The sequence below is a fragment of the Tachyglossus aculeatus genome, chromosome 9, assembly GCF_015852505.1.
Source record: "Tachyglossus aculeatus isolate mTacAcu1 chromosome 9, mTacAcu1.pri, whole genome shotgun sequence".
Taxonomy (NCBI): Eukaryota; Metazoa; Chordata; class Mammalia; order Monotremata; family Tachyglossidae; genus Tachyglossus; species Tachyglossus aculeatus.
Window position 1 is genome coordinate 24,816,066 of NC_052074.1, and position 20,034 is coordinate 24,836,099.

At 45.5% G+C, this 20,034-nt stretch overlaps 1 protein-coding gene and 1 non-coding gene across 2 annotated transcripts in view; both read left to right on the forward strand.

Moving 5' to 3' along the window:
• The window catches only part of WDR43 (WD repeat domain 43), a 42,852-nt gene extending 33,929 nt beyond the window's left edge, over positions 1–8,923 (forward strand). Inside the window, exons 10-18 of the mRNA XM_038751587.1 lie at positions 307–438; positions 1,759–1,896; positions 2,358–2,444; positions 3,322–3,353; positions 3,487–3,550; positions 4,901–5,014; positions 5,507–5,576; positions 7,136–7,186; positions 7,323–8,923. Of these exons, the coding sequence (XP_038607515.1) occupies positions 307–438; positions 1,759–1,896; positions 2,358–2,444; positions 3,322–3,353; positions 3,487–3,550; positions 4,901–5,014; positions 5,507–5,576; positions 7,136–7,186; positions 7,323–7,510 (876 nt within the window). The 3' untranslated portion in view covers positions 7,511–8,923. The remainder of the gene's footprint in view (positions 1–306; positions 439–1,758; positions 1,897–2,357; positions 2,445–3,321; positions 3,354–3,486; positions 3,551–4,900; positions 5,015–5,506; positions 5,577–7,135; positions 7,187–7,322) is intronic.
• LOC119932705 lies at positions 1,169–1,246 on the forward strand. Its single transcript, XR_005452445.1, has one exon. It is a non-coding gene; the product is annotated as a small nucleolar RNA SNORD53/SNORD92 (small nucleolar RNA).
• Positions 8,924–20,034: the final 11,111 nt, after the last annotated feature.

The following is a 20,034-nucleotide window of genomic DNA, read 5'->3' on the forward strand; positions in this document are numbered from 1 at the left end:
AGTACAGTGCTCTGCACACAGTAAGCACTCAATAAATACGACTGAATGATGAAGGAATGAAGATGTCAGTGGAACAGCCATTTGAATGGCTCAAGATCCCGTGGTAAAGACTTTTAGAACTTTCTTAGCGTGTCTGATGCATTAACAAACATCTGTTTGTGGGAAGTCACTTGTTTTGAGAGAGGAGGTTTGATGTGCACAGATGAAACTGTTTTGATGTTTCTGAGCATGACCAGCATTCTTGTTCTCAAGGATGGAGGAGTAATTGGGTATGTATTTTTCCTGTCAATATCTTCCCTCAAATAGGTGAGGACCCCAGTGATTAATTCCGAAGCCAAAGTTCTAATGCCTGGGATCCCTGGACATCACGCAGCCACCAAATCTGCTACACCAGAGACGAAGAGAATAGACAGCAAAAGGAAACCTGGGGGCACAGAGGTAATACGATTTCACTAGACAGAGAGGGGACCGGGGGTCTGTCAGCTGGAGGCATCAGTTTACCAGTTTGTGGTTTTGTAATCCGCGGGGAGTCTTGGTACGGAGAGGGCATCCTGCCCGGAGGCCAAGGCGAAATGCAGACACTCAAGAGCCCGGGAACCAACAGGGAAGAGGCCGGTGATCTTGTAGCTGTCTCATCTCCACCCCAACCGGGTCTGTTCCCGCTGCCGAGAGGGTCGTGGGAGCAAAGCTGATGAATTCCATCCAGTAATTGGGCCCCTCTCTCTTTCTCCCTACCTGCCCCCCAATGAGCTGGCACCCATCCTTCCGTCTTCAGAATAAACCCGTCAGTTAGGTTTATTGTGGTGCCTGCAAACCTGGATGTTCCAGCGAAGGCAGTATGCGTAGACTCCTAAATTGGTTTGAATTCCGCTCTGTGCCCCTTGAAGGAAAATGTAACTCCTTTTAATTTATAAGATTTGTTCAGCGCTCTAGGTTTCGGAGTCAGGTGAGAGTGGCTGCCATCCCGCTTCTCCCACATCCCCCCGGCGATGTCACATTGGAAAGGGCAAAGCGTGTCTAAATCCCTTCTTGGATTAGAAGTGTGAATCTTTATTTTTGTTTTTTTGCCATTTGCATTAATTGGAGTGTCCTCCTTTTGCCACCCCAAATTGATAGCACAGGTACAGTGATGCAGTGCACAGTTTACACAGTGAGGTCCGAACTAGGCTTACAGTGATGATGTACCTCTGGTTTCGCTTTTTGCTGAGATCCAGTGATGTTGCCTTTCTCTTGGCTGTCTGAGTGTGCCTAGTGTGGTTTAGTTCTCACTGGATCCTCTGTTCTCACTGGGGTTTCTCATTTGTGTGAGGAGAGTCCTCAGCTTTAGTAAGCGATTTTATTTTAGACACTCAGTTTTTCAGGTTTAAGATTTAGTCTTGTTCTCACCCAGAGCTCCCGGTTGACTCAGCTGGTTAAATGAGTGACTGGGTTCCACTAAGGGGGTGGTCAGTTCTTCAGCTGATGGAAAAGGGCTCCACACTTGCCTTGTTAAGGGATTTTGTGATATTTAACAACCCTTTTTTAAATGCACCCGCACCCAATGTTTTCGATGGATGGACCTGAACATAAAAGTGTAAGTTCTACACTTCTCATTGCATCCATAGGGTTGGGGAATAATTTACAACCCTATTCAGTCGGCCTGGAAACATAAGACCTAATTTCTGGGGTCTTGGGCACCTGCTAATTTGACTTGAGTTAAACCCTTGTGCTTTAGTAATTGGGCGATTTAGCCTGATAACATTTTCATTCATTCTTCAGGTTAGCATTGAAGAGCGCCTGGGAGCAATGGATATCGACACAGTGAAAATGAAGACAAAAGATGGCCTCCCTCAGACAGACAGCTTTGCCGTTCTTCTGGTGCAGGGGTTAGAAAGTACTGATAATTTATTGTTAAATGTAAGTACCACCTAAAGAAATTTTAAGTTATTTTACTTTGACTTGTGGAAATAGGGTTCGTTTTGGAGCACTGCCAGAAGTCCAATTATGTGGTGTCGAAACCTACATATATAAGCCTTCTGAAAACTGAGCAGAATTTAACCAAATCATCTATTGAATAAATAATTGTATTTTTTGGATAACAGTAGTCTCTCTACTTTCAGTGGGAGTGTGCGTAAGGTGCTATAGCTCATTCCCTTGTTGCTGGAGTTCATTCTTTTTTGTGGCACATTAGGAGGTTACACCAGTCACGCGCTTCTTGGCCCTGATTCTGCTTTTGTCCCAAGTATTTCACAAGTAATTCCGTATTCTTGGCCTGTTCAGTCCTCTCCTCAAGTACTGGATGTTTCCTGAAGCCTTTTCTCGGAGTCTACTGCCTGGCGTGTGATTTTGGTTAATAATAGTTTCTTCTCTTTCTGTAGCGAGTGCTTCAGTCAAAGAAGTCGAATGTAATAAAGAGCACAGTTCAGAGGATACCCGTGTATGCTGTCATCCCTCTGCTGCATGAGGTAAGATTTTCATGGTCTTTTCTACACAGCAGAGTAATTTTAAATCGACTGAAACTGGCTTCTGCTGTACTGTTACCCACTTTTTAAGTGCCCCCATTTTTCATTTGTTCAATTTATTCAATCGTATTTATTGAGCGCTTACTGTGTGCAGAGCAATGTACTAAGCGCTTGGGAAGTACAGATTGGCAACATATAGAGATGGTCCCTACCCAACAACAGGCTCACAGTCTAGAAGGAGGTGGTGTATTTTGCAAGCTAAGCCTGTGATAGTGTACTTCTTCCCCTTGAATGAAATGTTTCTGTCGATACTCTCCCCGCCCCCTTTAATTCTTTTCCCTACTGCTGCATGCTTTAACATTGTGTTTGTCCTTTTCTGTAATTGGAGGAAATTTTGAGGACCTTATCTGAAAATAAATGTAGGTGACGAGCTCAGGATTTTTCATCTTCCTATATGAGTGAATCTTCGTACGATCTGGACTCTTGAGCATGAAACAATGACTCCGTTTTAAATGACTCCCCCAGACAGAAATTCCGAAAATAATTAATTTAGACCCTGTCTGCATACATCCTCCTTTTTCCTCATTTTTGGTGCCATAATTTTTGAGTTTGTATCCCCTGCACGGGGGGAGAGACACACAGATGCCCTACAGAAATAAACGACATGACACAGCACCCAGGAAGGCAAAGCGTACAAGTTCAGGCATATTTTGTGATGTAATTTACGGGAAAATAATGCTGGACTAGGAAATCTGATGTGCACATGTGTGTGTGTGTGCCACTCCTGTTTTGGTGTCTAGGTGCATATAAGCGTAGATAAATATCCCTAGGAAATGTGTTCGTCTGTATTAATGATGTTTCTGGCTCCTTTCCCTTTCAGCTTACCAAGAGGTTGCAAGGACATCCGCAAAGGTAAGAGATGCGTAGGAAGGTAGTTTAATGGCCTGTGGGGATAGTGTTAGAAAACTTGGTTTGGGATTTGGGAACGCTGATGTTAACTCATCCATTTATAGAATTTCTCTCCCTTCCCCCCTGTTTCTTTCAGTGCCGTATTAATGGTTCAGTGGTTAAAAACCGTGTTAACTGTACACGCCTCCTACCTTTCCACGGTAAGTATCTGCTCCGTGACTGGTTGGTTCCCGTGGGGTATTGTGTGCCACCTTGGTTAAGGATGAGCAAAAGGAATTTTTCCTTAATATAGTCCATTCTCCATGAACCTTTGTCAGGGAGTTAGAGCTAGATCTGTGATCGCGCAGCCCCTTGGGGCTTCTCCACACGCTGCTTTTCGGCGTGATCCACTCACTGGCTGCAGCTCGGGCTGCCGCGGCTCTTACTTTCTGGGCAGGGTGAGAGAAACTACCCACGAATGCCCAACCCTGATGGTTGGTGTGAGTCCAGAAACCGGTGGCAGCGCCCGGAGCCCCACCGCCCTCCGTGTTCATAGTGTCGTAACGGTCACCCCATCATCATCATCATCATCAATCGTATTTATTGAGCGCATACTATGTGCAGAGCATTGTACTAAGTGCTTGGGAAGTACAAATTGGCAACATATAGAGACAGTCCCTACCCAACAGTGGGCTCACAGTCTAAAAGGGGGAGACAGAGAACAAAACCAAACATACTAACAAAATAAAATAAATAGGATAGATATGTACAAGTAAAATAAATAAATAAATAAATAAATAGAGTCATAAATCTGTACAAACATATACGTATATACAGGTGCTGTGGGGAAGGGAAGGAGGTAAGATGGGGGGGATGGAGAGGGGGACGAGGGGGAGAGGAAGGAAGGGGCTCAGTCTGGGAAGGCCTCTCATGGGGTGATTGACATTGCTGTCTCTCGTGGCCCGTGGGATTAGCCAAAGTGTGGCTTTCCATAGCATGAAGTGGGTCATGGATGCCACCCTTGAGTTATCAGAGAGCTGATCATATTTTTGAAAGACTACAACGGGGAGTATCTGAACTGGTAGGGGAGAGGTGCTAGTTTGGGGTTCAAAGGACGGTCCGAGACTATAAATTGGGATAGGTCCAGTTCAGTTCTCAATAGACAACGGTGTTTTGTATGAATGTGGTTGTAGATTGTAGGTTGTAAATTCCCTGAGAATAGTACAAACGGTCTGCCCCCCTCTAGAGTGCTTAGTAACACCATTTGCCCAGAGAATGCCTTTATTACATACATGTTCCGATGAGCGGAGTATTGTGTATTTGTAAATGAGAGATCATCATCATCAATCGTATTGAGCGCTTACTATGTGCAGAGCACTGTACTAAGCGCTTGGGAAGTACAAATTGGCAACATATACAGTCCCTACCCAACAGTGGGCTCACCGTTTAAAAGAGAGATGCTGGATAGTGATCTGTAATGCTCTCTTGAGGGGTGATCTCAGCTGGGTCATGGTCTTTTTAGGAAGAGATGGTTGGGATGGAGTTGATGACTTCTGTCACTTTTTCAACAGCTGCCCGACCTGGTCCCCCAGCTCAGTATGTTGTATCAGCTGATGGAAAGCAGAGTCAAAACCCTGTGGAAGATTTCTCGCCTTCACGGGAAACTGTTGCTGCTTCTCACACAGGTGGGTGACCGGAAGAGGCCTTTGGGGGTGGGTTTGAAGCTTTGACTAATGGTTTGACGAAGAAAAGACGCCAGACATTCAGCTGTAAGTGTGTTGAGCTATCGACCTTAGGTGGACCCGGGTAGGCCGAGACACCCACTGGGGTGGAAAAGCATTTATTTACCTTGAGTTATATATTGCAGGCGGCTTACCTGGTAATAGCTGACTCCTAGGCACCAGTCTTAGCTTGTACAGTGGCCAAAATACATCGGTCATCATGGTGAAAAATGAATTGCAATATCTGGGTTTGTTTTGGTTTTTTTGGAATGTTAGGTATTCAGTTTTGTTTTCCCTAATCTGAAATATTTTGAGTTCCCTTCGTGATTACAATGCTGTAATGGACCGTTTTTTGAAAATGTTCTTCACACCTTGAACATGAACCAGATTGAATAAGTCATTAAGGAAGCAGGGAAGCATAACTCTCATTCACCCGAGGATACTGTAACTTTTCAGGTCGAAGCATCGGAAAAAACACAGGGAGTGACTCAAAGCGATCAGACTGCAAAGCTGATATACGAAGAACGTAAGATCTGGGGCTTCCTGATCTGTCGGGGGTGGAGGGACCTCAGGAAATTTGGGGACTGGCATAATTCAGGCCAAATCCTGAAGCTCAGTTTATCCCAATCGTGTACATTTGCGATGACTGCATTTCTAATTTTGCTACTGGGGTTTTGAAGTGGGATGTTGATGAAAATAAGGTGATGAATACATTGATAATGCTTAATTGCTTCTGTTCTCCGTGCTTTGCCGGGGTTAGAATTCCTTCTTAAGTGAGTGGAATTCTTATTTAATATCTATCACCCTCCAGACTGAGGTCTTTATGAGCAGGGAACATGTTTACCAACTCTTTTGTTCTCTTGCAAGCACCTAGTACGTTGCTCACCACGCAGTAAGCTCTCAATAAATATTGTTGATTGATTTGAGTAGACCGTGGGAAGCTGCATGGCCTAGTGGAACAAGCACAGGCCTAGGGGTCTGAAGGACCTGGGTTCTGATTCTGGCTCTGCCATTTTCTTTTTAATGGTATTTATTTGCTTACTATGTGTCAAACACTGTTCTAAGCTCTGGGATAGGTACAAGTGGATTAGGTTGGACCCAGTCCCTGCCCCGCATGGGGAGGGAGGACAGGAGAACTGAGGCACAGAGAAGTTAAGCAACTTGCCTTAGATCACACAGTAAGCAGTCAGCACAGCTGAGGTTAGAACCCAGGTCCTCTGATTCCCAGGCCTGTCCTCTTTCTGCTACGCCGTGCTGTATGACTTTGGGTAAGTCACTTCACTTCTGTGCCTTAGTTTCCTCATCTGTAAATCCTTATTGAGCCCCATGTGGGACAGGGACTATTTTCCAACCTGATTATTTTGTTAATACCTCAGCGCTCAGGACAGGGCTTTGTACGTAGTAAGCACTTAAACATAAATACCGTAATTAATTAGTATAATAGTGATGGTGGGGTGTAGTAGATGCTTCCAAAAATCAAACTTAGTGTGTCCCAAAACCAAAGAAACACTCATACATTCTCATACAACAGGTGAAATTCCTAACTACTGAAGTAGGGCTCCTGAAATAGTCAATAGGTTGGTCAAATTCATGGATACAAAGTCCTCGTAGGATTATAGAAGCAGCGTGGCTTAGTGGAAAGAGCCCGGGCTTGGGAGTCAGAGGTCGTGGGTTCTAATCCTGACTCCGCCACTGGTCAGCTGTGTGACTTTGGGTGAGCCACTTAACTTCTCCGTGCCTCAGTTATCTGTAAAATGAGGATTGAGACTGTGAGCCCCACTTGGGACAACCTGATAACCTTGTCTCTACCCCAGCGTTTGGTATAGTGCTTGGCAAATAGGAAACGCTTAACAAATACCATCATTATTATAAGAAGAAAATCAGGGCTTTTGCTGGGCACAACTGTCACTCTTAGGACACCAAGGAAGAACACACGGTTCCTTTATCTCTGCCCTGAGAGACAGTGTTGGGCCTGAATAGACCCCTGGCCAGTAGTGACGTTTTTCACGTTGAAGATCATATTTTCTGTTATTTGAGGTCCTCTGTTGTTGCTCTCAAATTCATGACCATGATTTCATTTTGTAGAATCATCCGAAGAAGATACTGATGATGAGATAATGGCCGATAAAGATTCCGGTGTAAGTAGTCTCATCGGTAATGTATGCTTTTGTGGGTTTTTGTAATTCATTGCCCAGGTACCAAAGGTACCACTTTCTTGTCTTTCAGGAGGATTGGGATGAGGAGGAGGAGGAAGAGGAGGAGGAAGAAGAAGAAGAAAGGGAGGAGGAGGAGGAGGAAGAGAACGAGGAGGAGGAGGAAGAGAACGAGGAGGAGGAGGAAGAGAAAGAGGAGGAGAAGGAGGAGGAGGTGGAGGAAGAGGAGGAGCAAGAAATGTTGGTTGAAAAGGAAATGAATGGAGATTCCGATTTGGACCCAGAAAATGAGAGTGAAGAAGAATAACTTTACATTTTTTTCTTTGGGGGGAAAAAACACAACTGAGAAAGGTCAGTGGGACTCTGAACTATAGCTCACCTTTGTCAAAAGCTTCCTGGTTCGCCCGGGAAAGTGTGCCCTCTGTGCCTGGCCTGGGCAGGGACACAGAGGTTCTAACTTTTGCTTCCATATCAGAATGGGGTTTGCCATGCCAGCCTTCTTCGACCCTGTCCTCCCCCAAGCTTGCCTACTGTGTAAATAATATTTTTTCACCAATTGTTAAACTTTACACAGTGAATAAACATTTTCTTCAACATACTGACATGATTATTCTATAACATCTTTTTTTTTTTTTAATTGTTATTAACGACAAAGCCCTTGTCCGAGGGGGTCACATTCGGAAATTTTGCAAAACGTGCTCCAGAGGCATCAACTTCGGGCCAGTCTCAGGTTGGTACGCTTCATGAAACCCAGGTGTGAAACAAAACTTTGGAAGAGGCATTGAAGGCCAGCCATGTAAAGTGGCCCCCACGGAAGTCACTTGAGGTCTTCGGAGAATCACCCTCGCCCAGTTCCCGGATCAGCTAAAGCGAAAGGATAAGCACCTAACTGTGACCAGATCGTGATATTTCCCCATCCATAAGGGTTTTTAAAAACAGAGATTTGTTCGGGTCGGAACGATCGTGGCCGTTCCAACGTTAAAATAGCCTCAGAAATCCTTTTCTGTAAAACGCCAGGTGGAAACCACTGACATAAGGGAAAGCACACCAGTGTTTGGTGTGTTGTAACTCCTGTGAAATGCAGTGACCATTACTATTGAAGTGGTAAGTGTTGTTCCAGCCTACGTTGTTTTTTTTAATCAAAATTCAACTTCTTAGATCAAAGATCGTTTGTACTTGTTTCTCTCCTTTGGCTTCATTTAGCAGTAGCCAGCAGCCCAACCTGCTGCTATTTTTCAAAAAGAAAGTATTTTTATAATTCATTAGTAAATACACCTTTTATCTCTTTGCATCAGTCATGACTAACAAAACAAACTGAATTTGTTCTTTATATGTGTATGAAACCAGTATTTTGATTTTCCTTGTGCTGCAGACGATTAGAATGATCAGTGGCTTCTAAATTTTTTAAAGAAAAAAAAAAAGCAGTAATTGAGCCTGTAAATAAGTGAATGACGATCTAAGTGTCGCGGTCAACCAAAAGGAAGGTCTGGGGAACAGGGATTTTTTGCCTGTGAAAATGTAATGCAAACCAGATGTTATGGACTTCTAAATTTCAGTGGCACACCAAGGATCACTCTTTTCTCAGATAATACAGACATCCTAGGGCAAAGTATAAGCCAGTCACTGGTATAATGTACAGTATATTTGTCTATAAATGGAGCTGTTTATGGCATCGAAATACCACCCTCTTTGTAAAGTGAATAAATCTACATCTCCTTTACTTTGTGCTTGTCTTGTGATGCTTGACTGGAGAGAAGCACATAACTGGAAGGCTCAGATTTGCTGGAGTGAGTGTTTTTGTGAGTTCACTTTTGTTGCTTTGTCATGAAGGTTGTGGCCCATCTGAGGTCAGAGCTCTAGGTAAACTGGTGCTTCCGTGAGTGGAAAGATTTTGTGCCACAGATGACATGGCCTAGAGGACCTGGGTTCTAGCGATCTCCATCACTGATCTGGGTCACCATTGACCATTCTCTTTATCAGTGGCATCCAGTGAACGTTTTGTGTGCCGAGCCCTGTACTGAGTGCTTGGGAGAGTACGACGAAACAGTCATTGTATTCTTAACTTTTCTATTGCCTCAGTTTCCTCATTTGCAGAATGACACGGCGATAACCTCTCCCTCTTCCCCAGGGTTTGGCACACTCCAGGTGCTGGATAAACACCATGATTAGATTTCGGCGCTTCTGAGGAAAGGGACTCCTTGGGGAAGGGAGTGGAAGGAAATGCCAGGGAGGGATCAGTCCACAGAGTCATGGAAAGTGGGGAAGAGGGCCTACTGGTGCTTTGAACTGTTTAGAGAATGCGTTTGTTCAAGTGTTACTCCTCCCCCACTATTTCCAACCTCATCCATCCCCACTCCCTAAAGTGTATTCTGTGTTTCGTGCTTGGAGTGGTGTTTGAGGATAACAGAACCACTATTCAAGAACTCCCATTAGTCCACGTGGAGCATGTGCTTCCGAGTGTCCGAGAGACCGCTGGCTACCGGTCGCTTTCCACTTTCCTACCGGCTCTCAGCTGTCCCGCCTTCACTTCCTGGCTTACACCCTGACCCATTTGGGAATTCTCTCCCCTTCAAATCTACCAGACCATATTCCTCCCCATCTTCAAAACCTTTCTGAAAACACGCCTCCAAGAGGTATTCCTTGACCAGTTTCCGTTGCCCTGGTCACATCTGAAACATGCGTGCACACTGCCCGCCCCATACACGCCTGTATGCCATTCATTGATTATTTTCCTAACTTGTGCTGTAGCTCTGCTGCTTTTTTTTCTCCTCCCACCATCATTTTATATTTTATGTCTGCCTGCCTGTTTCTCCTATTACACTACAAACTTCTCCAGGACATGGTGTCCATGGTGTTCACTTGTATTATGCTTTCCTAGGTGCCAACTAAAGCACCCTGTGATATTGAGGGAATGAATGGGTGCAAATGATGCGAAGCTTGACAGCCCCGCGGTCGGGGGCTGGCGGTTCCAGAAGGAGAGTTGCTGGCTGTGAGGTGTCACAACAACTTGATTTTCTGTGAAGCCTAGTGGAAAGAGCGTGGGCCTGGGTTCGGATCCTGCCTCCATTACCTGCTGTCACCTTGAGCAAGTCATTTATCTTCTCTGTGCCTTAGTTCCATTATCTGCAAAACAGGACTTGAATACTTGTTCTCCCTCCTGCTTTGACTGTGAGTTCTATATGGGACCTGATTACCAGTGTTTAGTACAGTGCTTGGCACATAGTGAACACTCAACAGGGACCGTGATCATTCGATAAAAATAAAACTGTCTTCTGCTGTCAAAGTTGTGGAAGCATTTAAATCCTCGATTGTTTGATTCGGCACCTTCGCTATGGAAGATGAACATTAAGGAGCTGATGGGGAGTTTTTGCTTCGAGATGCTTTTAGGTTTCTTTTAATTAAATTTTTAAATGTAAGGACTCCCTAGTTAGTGCTCTGAATTGGTTCCACAGAAATCGATTAAGGAAAAGAGCCCTAACTGAAGTACGATTTTCTTTAAGCATCAAAGTACTGTACTGTGTTTCTAGGATCCCCGGAAACTGACCAAAGCAATATAAATATGTTAAAAAAACCAGTCGTGTGAGCAAATGGTTATATGAACAAATTACAAAGTAAATATATACCAACAAGGTACTAAGTGAGATGTTTGTGTGTATGGGAAGTATTTAATTTAGAGCCGTGTAGACTAAGCTCGTGGGCAGGGTTGTACCCTCTGAAGTACTTACTACAGTGCTCTGCACACAGTAAGTGCTCAGTAAGTACCATTGATTAATTTCCAGAGTGTGATAATTGAGCAAGAAGATACCTTGTGCTAACAGAAGGAAGGTCTATCATTAATACAGTGTCAAAAAGAACATAAAAAGAACATGTTGGAATGTCTTTTTAATCCCTATTAAGGGTACACAGTGGTAAAGCTTGATGGGGTTTGAGCCAAGGTGAAGTTCAGTGGCTAATACCTGTACATATTTACTATTCTATATATTTTGTTAATGATGTGCATCTTAGTTTTATTTCCATTTGTTCTGATGACACCTGTCCACATGTTTTGTTGTCTGTCTCCGCCTTCTAGACTGTGAGCCCGTTGTTGGGTAGGAACCGTCCCTATATGTTGCCAACTTGTACTTCCCAAGCACTTAGTACAGTGCTGTGCACACAGTAAGTGCTCAATAAATACGATTGAATGAATGAGTGAACGAACACTGAAACATCGGCATCAAATTTTAATAGTGCCAAGGTGGTAAATGAGCATTTTAGAGGAGGATCCCTGTAGCATTAGGGGTAATACTCGGCATCAGGTAAAATCTCTCAAGTCGCTAGCATCATCTGTTGCATCTGAGCGCTTAACAGATACCATCGTTGTTATTCTCTTTGAAAAACGGAGATTTTTCCCACTTTGCGAGTGACCTTTCAAACGTTGCAGGACTGGCTTATGGCATCTTGTTGCCAGAGGCGGGAGGCGATGCTGTAGTCAGTTGAACTGTGAAGTGGGAGACGGAATTTGGGAAGATGAATCAATCAATCAATCGTATTTATTGAGCGCTTACTATGTGCAGAGTACTGTACTAAGCGCTTGGGAAGTACAAATTGGCAACACATAGAGACAGTCCCTACCCAACAGTGGGCTCACAGTCTAAAAGCACCATGTTCTTTTAGATGCCTCAGTCTACCGGTGCCTGAGGCTGCAGTCTGGTATGTCTGGAGCCCTCTACCTTAGTAGCCACCGGGTCGGAAAGCGGCTTTCTGCTGTCCGATTTTTTTTCCCAGATGAAGCACTGCCCCTCCCTCTGCCCGTGCCACTTTATGTGGGCAGTGCCCTTCCAACCAAGTCTTGCTTCAGGGGCCCAACACTTGTAGCTGCTGGTTGAATGATTGGCTTATCTTCATCATCATCAATCGTATTTATGGAGCGCTTACTATGTGCAGAGCACTGTCCTAAGCGCTTGGGAAGTCCAAATTGGCAACATATAGAGACAGTCCCTACCCAACAGTGGGCTCACAGTCTAAAAGGGGGAGACAGAGAACAAAACCAAACATACTAACAAAAGAAAATAAATAGAATAGATATGTTTAATTCGTACTTCCTCTCCCCACCAGGGTTGAGAAAAGAGCAATGGCAGGAAGCCTTTAAATCTATGCCACTCTTCTTTAATTTCTAAGTGCTTTCAGAAACCTTAAATTTTCTCATTTTTGGCTGTATTAGTGCAGCTCCCTAGTCATTAGCCTGGGCCCTCAAGGTTGTGGGGGGGAACCAGGAATAGATAAAGTGGTGTGATATTGCTGTCTTGAACCTGACCTGAGAGATGCTGTGATTGCTAGGGTTTATGATATGTAAATCATTCCTGTGATGGGGCGTGACCTCGTCCCTTTTGGAATCTCCACTCCTGAAGGGAACACCATGTGTCTCCAAAAAGAAGGTAAGTTCCTTGAACTAGAGAGTGCCTCTCTCTCCTTTTGTATGTGTGTATGTTTTTGGCTGGCCGCACGCAACTCTCCCATCATGACAGCTACGTAGAGGTTTTCGTCTCTGAGGTCTGTCATGCGGCAAGGAGAGGCACTGGTTCACTGGGGGTAGGGGGGTTGAATCAATCAATCAATCAATCATATTGATTGAGCGCTTCCTGTGTGCAGAGCACTGCACTAAGCGCTTGGGAAGTACAAGTTGGCAACATACAGAGACGGTCCCTAACAAGCACCATCTTCTGGTCCCCCAGGGATTATTGCCATGGGCCCAGTTTTGCTGTCTTTTCCCTTTTTCCTTTCCTTTTTGTTTTTCCTTTGGTTTTTAAGTGCTTACCTTGTACCAGCTACCGCACTAAGCGCTGGGGTAGTTACAAGCTAACCAGGTTGGACACGGTCCCCGTCCCACATGGGCTCACACTCTTAAAACTCATTTTCCAGATGAGGTAGCGGGAACAGAGAAGTGGGTTGTCCGGGGTCACACAGCAGACAAGGGACGGAGTCAGGATTAGAACCCAGGTCCTCCTAACTCCCAGAACTGTGTTCCACCCACTAGGCCATGGTGGTTTTCGGAGCTACTTGCCTCATCCGAGCTCTAAGGGCTGCACCGTGGTTGCCGCTGGCTACGAAAAGGTTGCAGGTAAGCCCCTGGGTTGACGTGCTTGGGAAGGGGGGGTTGATCCGTTTCTTTCCCCGTTTCCCCAGTCCCTTTCCACCATCCCCGTCTCTCCACCAACCCCTTTTCCTTTCCCGCCCGGGTTTAAACCGTAACGATGGGTACCCGAAACCACCCGAAGATGTCAGCAGATGCTGTGTTAACAATTCGGGCTACCAAGGAACCTCAGGGAAAAAACTAGTTGTTTTGAAATCTCATTCTTGCAGGTGACCTCGTCCTCTCCCCCTCGTCCCCCTCTCCATCCCCCCATCTTACCTCCTTCCCTTCCCCACAGCACCTGTATATATGTATATACGGTTGCACATATTTATTACTCTATTTATTTATATATTTTACTTGTACATTTCTATCCTATTTATTTTATTTTGTTGGTATGTTTGGTTTTGTTCTCTGTCTCCCCCTTTTAGACTGTGAGCCCACTGTTGGGTAGGGACTGTCTCTATGTGTTGCCAATTTGTACTTCCCAAGCGCTTAGTACAGTGCTCTGCACATAGTAAGCGCTCAATAAATATGATTGATTGATTGATTGATTGACCTGGAACTGGATCTGAGGCAAGAGGAGACAAGGTTGTTCCCCTGGAGAGCGGGTGGATGGCAGGAGGTAGAGAAAGAGGGCCTAGATCATTAACCTTCTTGGAATGGAAGATTAGTACTATGGTGGATTGACCAGAGGAAGGAATTAGCAAAGGAGGCAAGCCCAGCCTTCCCTAGAGGAATGTGGAAAGGGACTGAGCTGGAAGATCTGTTCCCTAGTAACCTGAATTTTTTTAAATTGGTATTTGTGAAGCGGTTTGTTTAGCGCTGCAGGATGTTGCTTTGAGCCGCTGCTGGCTAGGGACCGGCGTTGCGTGAGTTTGGGCACCATTCTGGGCTTCAATCGATCAATCAATCGTATTTATTGAGCGCTTACTATGTGCAGAGCACTGTACTAAGCGCTTGGGAAGTACAAATTGGCAACACATAGAGACAGTCCCTACCCAACAGTGGGCTCACAGTCTAAAAGGGGAGACAGAGAACAGAACCAAACATACCAACAAAATAAAATAAATAGGATAGAAATGTACAAGTAAAATCAATCAATCAATCAATCGTATTTATTGAGCGCTTACTATGTGCAGAGCACTGTACTAAGCGCTTGGGAAGTACAAATTGGCATCACATAGAGACAGTCCCTACCCAACAGTGGGCTCACAGTCTAAAAGGGGGAGACAGAGAACAGAACCAGACATACCAACAAAATAAAATAAGTAGGATAGAAATGTACAAGTAAAATAAATAAATAAATAGAGTAATAAATATGTACAACCATATATACATATATACATGTGCTGTGGGGAAGGGAAGGAGGTAGGATGGGGGGATGGAGAGGGGGACGAGGGGGAGAGGAAGGAAGGGGCTCAGTCTGGGAAGGCCTCCTGGAGGAGGTGAGCTCTCAGCAGGGCCTTGAAGGGAGGAAGAGAGCTAGCTTGGCGGAGGGGCAGAGGAATTAGGGGCATTCCAGGCCCGGGGGATGACGTGGGCCGGGGGTCAACGGCGGGACAGGCGAGAATGAGGTACAGTGAGGAGATTAGTGGTGGAGGAGCGGAGGTTGCGGGCTGGGCAGTAGAAGGAGAGAAGGGAGGTGAGGTAGGAGGGGGCCAGGGGATGGACAGCCTTGAAGCCCAGGGTGAGGAGTTTCTGCCTTCAAGCCCAGGGTGGGCCCCAACTCAGGCCGCTCTGGGCCGCAGAATCAGGACTGGACGTGCCTGGCCCTGGGACCTGCACATTTTTTTGAGGGGGGTTGCTGGGTTGGTTTGTTAAGCTCTTTCTAGGTGCTAGGCACTGTTCTAAGCACAGGGGTAGATACAAGCTAATCAGGTTAGCTCACTGTGGGCAGAGAATGTGTTTACTGTTAAATTGTACTGTCCCAGACCCTTAGGAAAGTGCTCTGCACACAGTAATACTAATAATAATAATAATGTTGGTATTTGTTAAGCGCTTATTATGTGCAAAGCACTGTTCTAAGCGCTGGGGTAGATACAAGGTAATCAGGTTGTCCCACGAGGGGCTCACAGTCTTCATCCCCACTTTACAGATGAGGGAACTGAGGCCCAGAGAAGTGAAGTGACTCGCCCAAAGTCACCCAGCTGACAAGTGGCGGAGCTGGGATTTGAACCCATGGCCTCTGACTCCAAAGCCCGGGCTCTTGCCACTGAGCCACGCAATCAATGGTAAGTGCTCAATAAATACCATGGAAAGATTGAAAGAGTCCCTGCCCCTTGCCCCAGGTGGGGCTCACAATCGCCATCCCCATTTTACAGATGGAGTAATGGAGGCGCAGAGAAGTTACGTGACTTGCCTAAGGTCACAGAGCAGACAGATGGCGAGCCGAATTGGATGCAAATCCCTGCCCCAGCCACTTGTTTCTGAACTCTTGCTCGGTAAATACTATTGATTGATTTGATTCTGAACTGGATCCATATTGATCCATGACTGGATCGGTCATGAGCCCTGGGCACCTCCTCCAGGTTTCTCCCGTAAGGTTCTGGCGAACCCAGGATTAGAGGTAACAATAATAATAATAATAATAACAATAATAATAATAATAATAATAATAATAATAATGGCATTTGTTAAGTGCTTCCTATGTGCCAAGCACTGTTCTAAGCTCTGGGGGGGGGATACAAGGTGATCAAGTTGTCATCATCATCATCATCAATCGTATTTATTGAGCGCTTACTATGTGCAGAGCACTGTACTAAGCGCTTGGGAAGTACAAATTGGCAACATATAGAGACAGTCCCTACCCAACAGTGGGCTCACAGTCTTCATCCCCATTTTACAGATGAGGTAACTGAGACACAGAGAAGTGAAGTGACTTGCCCAAGGTCACACAGCAGACATGTGGTGGAGCCGGAATTCGAACCCATGACCTCTGACTCCAAAGCCCGGGCTCTTTCCACTGAGCCACGCTGCTTCTAGGTAGAATGTCTATCATGAATTCTGTGCCTAAGGTTTAATTTCCCCATCAACTCTCACATATACTCTATCAAACCGTAATTATTTAGTAAGCACACGACATCGTGATAAGTGCTGTGAAATACAATGAGCGTTAGCAGGTGTGGTCTTTTACATATTGACGACTTGTACTTCCCAAGCGCTTAGTACAGCGCTCTGCACACAGTAAGCACTCAATAAAGATGAATGAATGACTGAAGATCAAGTGAGAAGCCGCACGGGCTAGTGGGCAGAGCCCAGGCTGGAAGTCTTAGAACAGTGCTTTGCGCATAGTAAGCGCTTAATAAATGCCATAAAAGAAAAGTCAGAAAGACCTGGGTTCGAATTCTGACTCCGCCACCTGTCTGCTGTGTTTTCTTGGACAAGTCACCTCACTTCTCTGGGCCTCAGTTAACTCATCTGTAACAGGGGAATGAAGGCTGTGACTCGCATGTGGCACATGCGCTTTGTCCAACTTCAGTTGCTTGTATCTACCCAAGTGCTTAGTACAGTGCCTGGCACATAGTAAGCGCTTAACAAATACCACTTAAAAAAAAAAAAATCAAGGCTCACATCAAGAAGAAGAGATGTATTTAGGGCTCCTAATCCCTTGGGTATAAGCGTTCAGTGTTTCCCTCTGGTTCAAAGGAAGGGTTTGCCTCTGTATTAGATGTCTGGCCACTTTCATTCATTCATTCATTCATTCAATCGTATTTATTGAGCGCTTACTGTGTGCAGAGCACTGTACTAAGCGCTTGGGAAGTACAAGTCGGCAACATCTAGAGACGGTCCCTACCCAACAGCGGGCTCACAGTCTGGAAGGGGGAAACAGACAACAGTACAAATCATGCAGACAGGTGAAATCAAAATCACAATAATAATAATGGTATTTATTAAGCGCTGACTATGTGCAAAGCACTGTTCTAAGCGCTGATCCAGAACAAATAGAAATATAGCTATAATGCACATCACTTTAATGCACTTTGCCTCTGGGCCCTAGAAGGCCGAAAAGAGCAAGTGGTTTTTGTGTTTCTAGGTATGCCCGTTGCTCATAGGAAGCTTGTTCTTTTTATTCAATTGGCAACCAATTTGGGGGGTGGGGTGGGGGCACGAAAAATGATTTGTAACCATGGCAACTGTCACCCGGGGAACGGAGGGAAACAAGGATTTGTTTTTCATGTCCGCATAGAGGAAGCCGTCGAGGACGGCACCATAATCAAGGAACAGTGGACTGGACGGCCGTTAGTTCCACCTCAGGTTGCCCAGCGCTTAGAACAGTGCTCTGCACATAGCAAGCGCTTAATAAACGCCATCATTATTATTTCCCTGTCCTCTAAGCGAGCAAAATGAGGCTCTCTCTGGAGCAGCGCCGGTTTAGCCGATTCCAAACACGCCTGGAACCCAGCCGTTTTGGGAAACTTTGAAGTGTGAGGACCTCTCCAATGGAAGTTGGTAAGATTTGGATATTTTTTTTTCCCTCATTAAAAAAAAAAATCCACTGGTTCATGGACCTGAAGCATCTGGGACCCCCGAGGCTTGAACTCGGAGGGCAGCAGGATGGAGTTGGTAGCTTCTAGGGGAAACTGATGAAGCCGACAGAGTTTTTTGATTGAGGCTAACCTTTTTGGGGGGTGGATTTTGATCCAAGGGTTTGTTGTCTCTTGCTTGTTGGAGACTGTTGCCGTGAGGAAATAATAATGAAGAGGATTCCCCGGAGGAGGCTGAGAGAACTCAAGTTCTCTGGCCCTTAAGAGTTCACTTAACTTCTCAGGGCCTCAATACTGGCTGGATATTCAATATTTGTTCTCTTTCCACATAGACTTGGAGACCTTGTATCTTGTATTTCCCCCTTTTAGACTGTGAGCCCACTGTTGGGTAGGGACTGTCTCTATATGTTGCCAATTTGTGCTTCCCAAGCGCTTAGTACGGTGCTCTGCACGTAGTAAGTGCTCAATAAATACGATTGATTGATTGATTGATTGTATCTACCCTACTGCTAATAATAATGGCATTTGTTAAGCACTTACAATGTGCAAAGCACTGTTCTAAGCGCTGGGGGATGCAAGGTGATCAGGTTGTCCCACGTGGGGCTCACAGTCTTCATCCCCATTTTCCAGATGAGGGAACCGAGGCCCAGAGAAGTGACTTGCCCAAAGTCACACAGCTGACAAGTGGCGGAGCCGGGATTTCCCACAGTGCCCTTTTGGGGAGGCTTCAATTCCACTGGTGGGTTTCCTTGTGGGATATTTCGATTTCATATCTATTTTCCCCCCCACTTTGTGTTGGAGCCAAAATATCAATCAGTTGTATTTGTTGAGTATTTACTGCATTCAGAGCGCTGGACTAAGCGCTTGGTAGAGTACGGTATAAATTTGTAGACACGTTCCCTGCCCACAACGAGCTTACGGCCTAGAAGGTGAAACAGCCATAACTATAAATAAATTATGGATATGCACATAAGTGCTGTGGGGATGAGGGAGGGGTGAATAAAATGTGCAAATCCAAGGGCCAGGGCGAATCTGATGGTAGTGAGAGAAGAGGAAATGAAGGCCTGATTTGCGGCAGCGGAGTTGAAACTTTCTTAAGAATTAACATCCGCCAGGATCACTATCATCATCATCATCATCAATCGTATTTATTGAGCGCTTACTGTGTGCAGAGCACTGTACTAAGCGCTTGGGAAGTACCAATTGGCAACATATAGAGACAGTTCCTACCCAACAGTGGGCTCACAGTCTAAAAGGGGGAGACAGAGAACAAAACCAAACATACTAACAGAATAGAATAAATAGATACGTACAAATAAAATAGAGTAATAAATATGTACAAACATATATACATATGTACAGGTGCCGTGGGGAAGGGAAGGAGGTAAGATGGGGGGGATGGAGAGGGGGACGAGGGGGAAGGGAGGGGGATTATGTCCTGGGTGAAGGGAGTCTGGGAATGGAGAATTGGACCTGGGATGGGGAAGTGTCTGCCCCGGTTGGAGATGAAAGCCTCATCTCTGGGATCCACTGTCTCCTGGTCACCGCTGGAAGGATCTATTCGGGCCGACCCTGGTAAAGTCTGCAGTAACTGCAGCTGTGGTCAAGGCCGCGGCTAATGGCATTAGCTCCATTGTGCGGGGAAGAGGCGGGGAGGGAGAGCCGAACCCCAAAACGGAGTCACAGATGGACCTGGGGACCAAATCTAGGAGCCCCGAATCCCTAGAGAATCGTTTCCTGACTATCCCATGCTGCCTCCTGGAAAGTTGGCCTGACGGGCTCCTGGGAGAATTCACACGTTCGAGAAGCAGAGCGCGGGCCCGGGAGTCAGAGGGCCTGGGTTCGAGTTCCCGCTCCGCCACACATGTCTGCTGTGTGACCTCGGGCAAGTCACTGAACTTCTCTGCGCCTCAGTTCCCTCATCTGTAAAATGGGGATCATGACTGTGAGCCCCACATGGGGCAACCTGATCACCTTGTGAGCCCACTGTTGGGTAGGGACCGTCTCTATGTGTTGCCAACTTGTACTTCCCAAGCGCTTAGTACAGTGCTCTGCACACAGTAAGCGCTCAATAAAGACGATTGATTGATTGTATCCCCCCAGCGCTTAAAACAGTGCTTTGCACATAGCGTTAAACAAATGCCATTATTATTATTATTATTATTATTATTATTATTATTATTATTATTATTATTATTCCCGGCTCTGCCACTTGGCTGCCGTGTGACCTTTGCC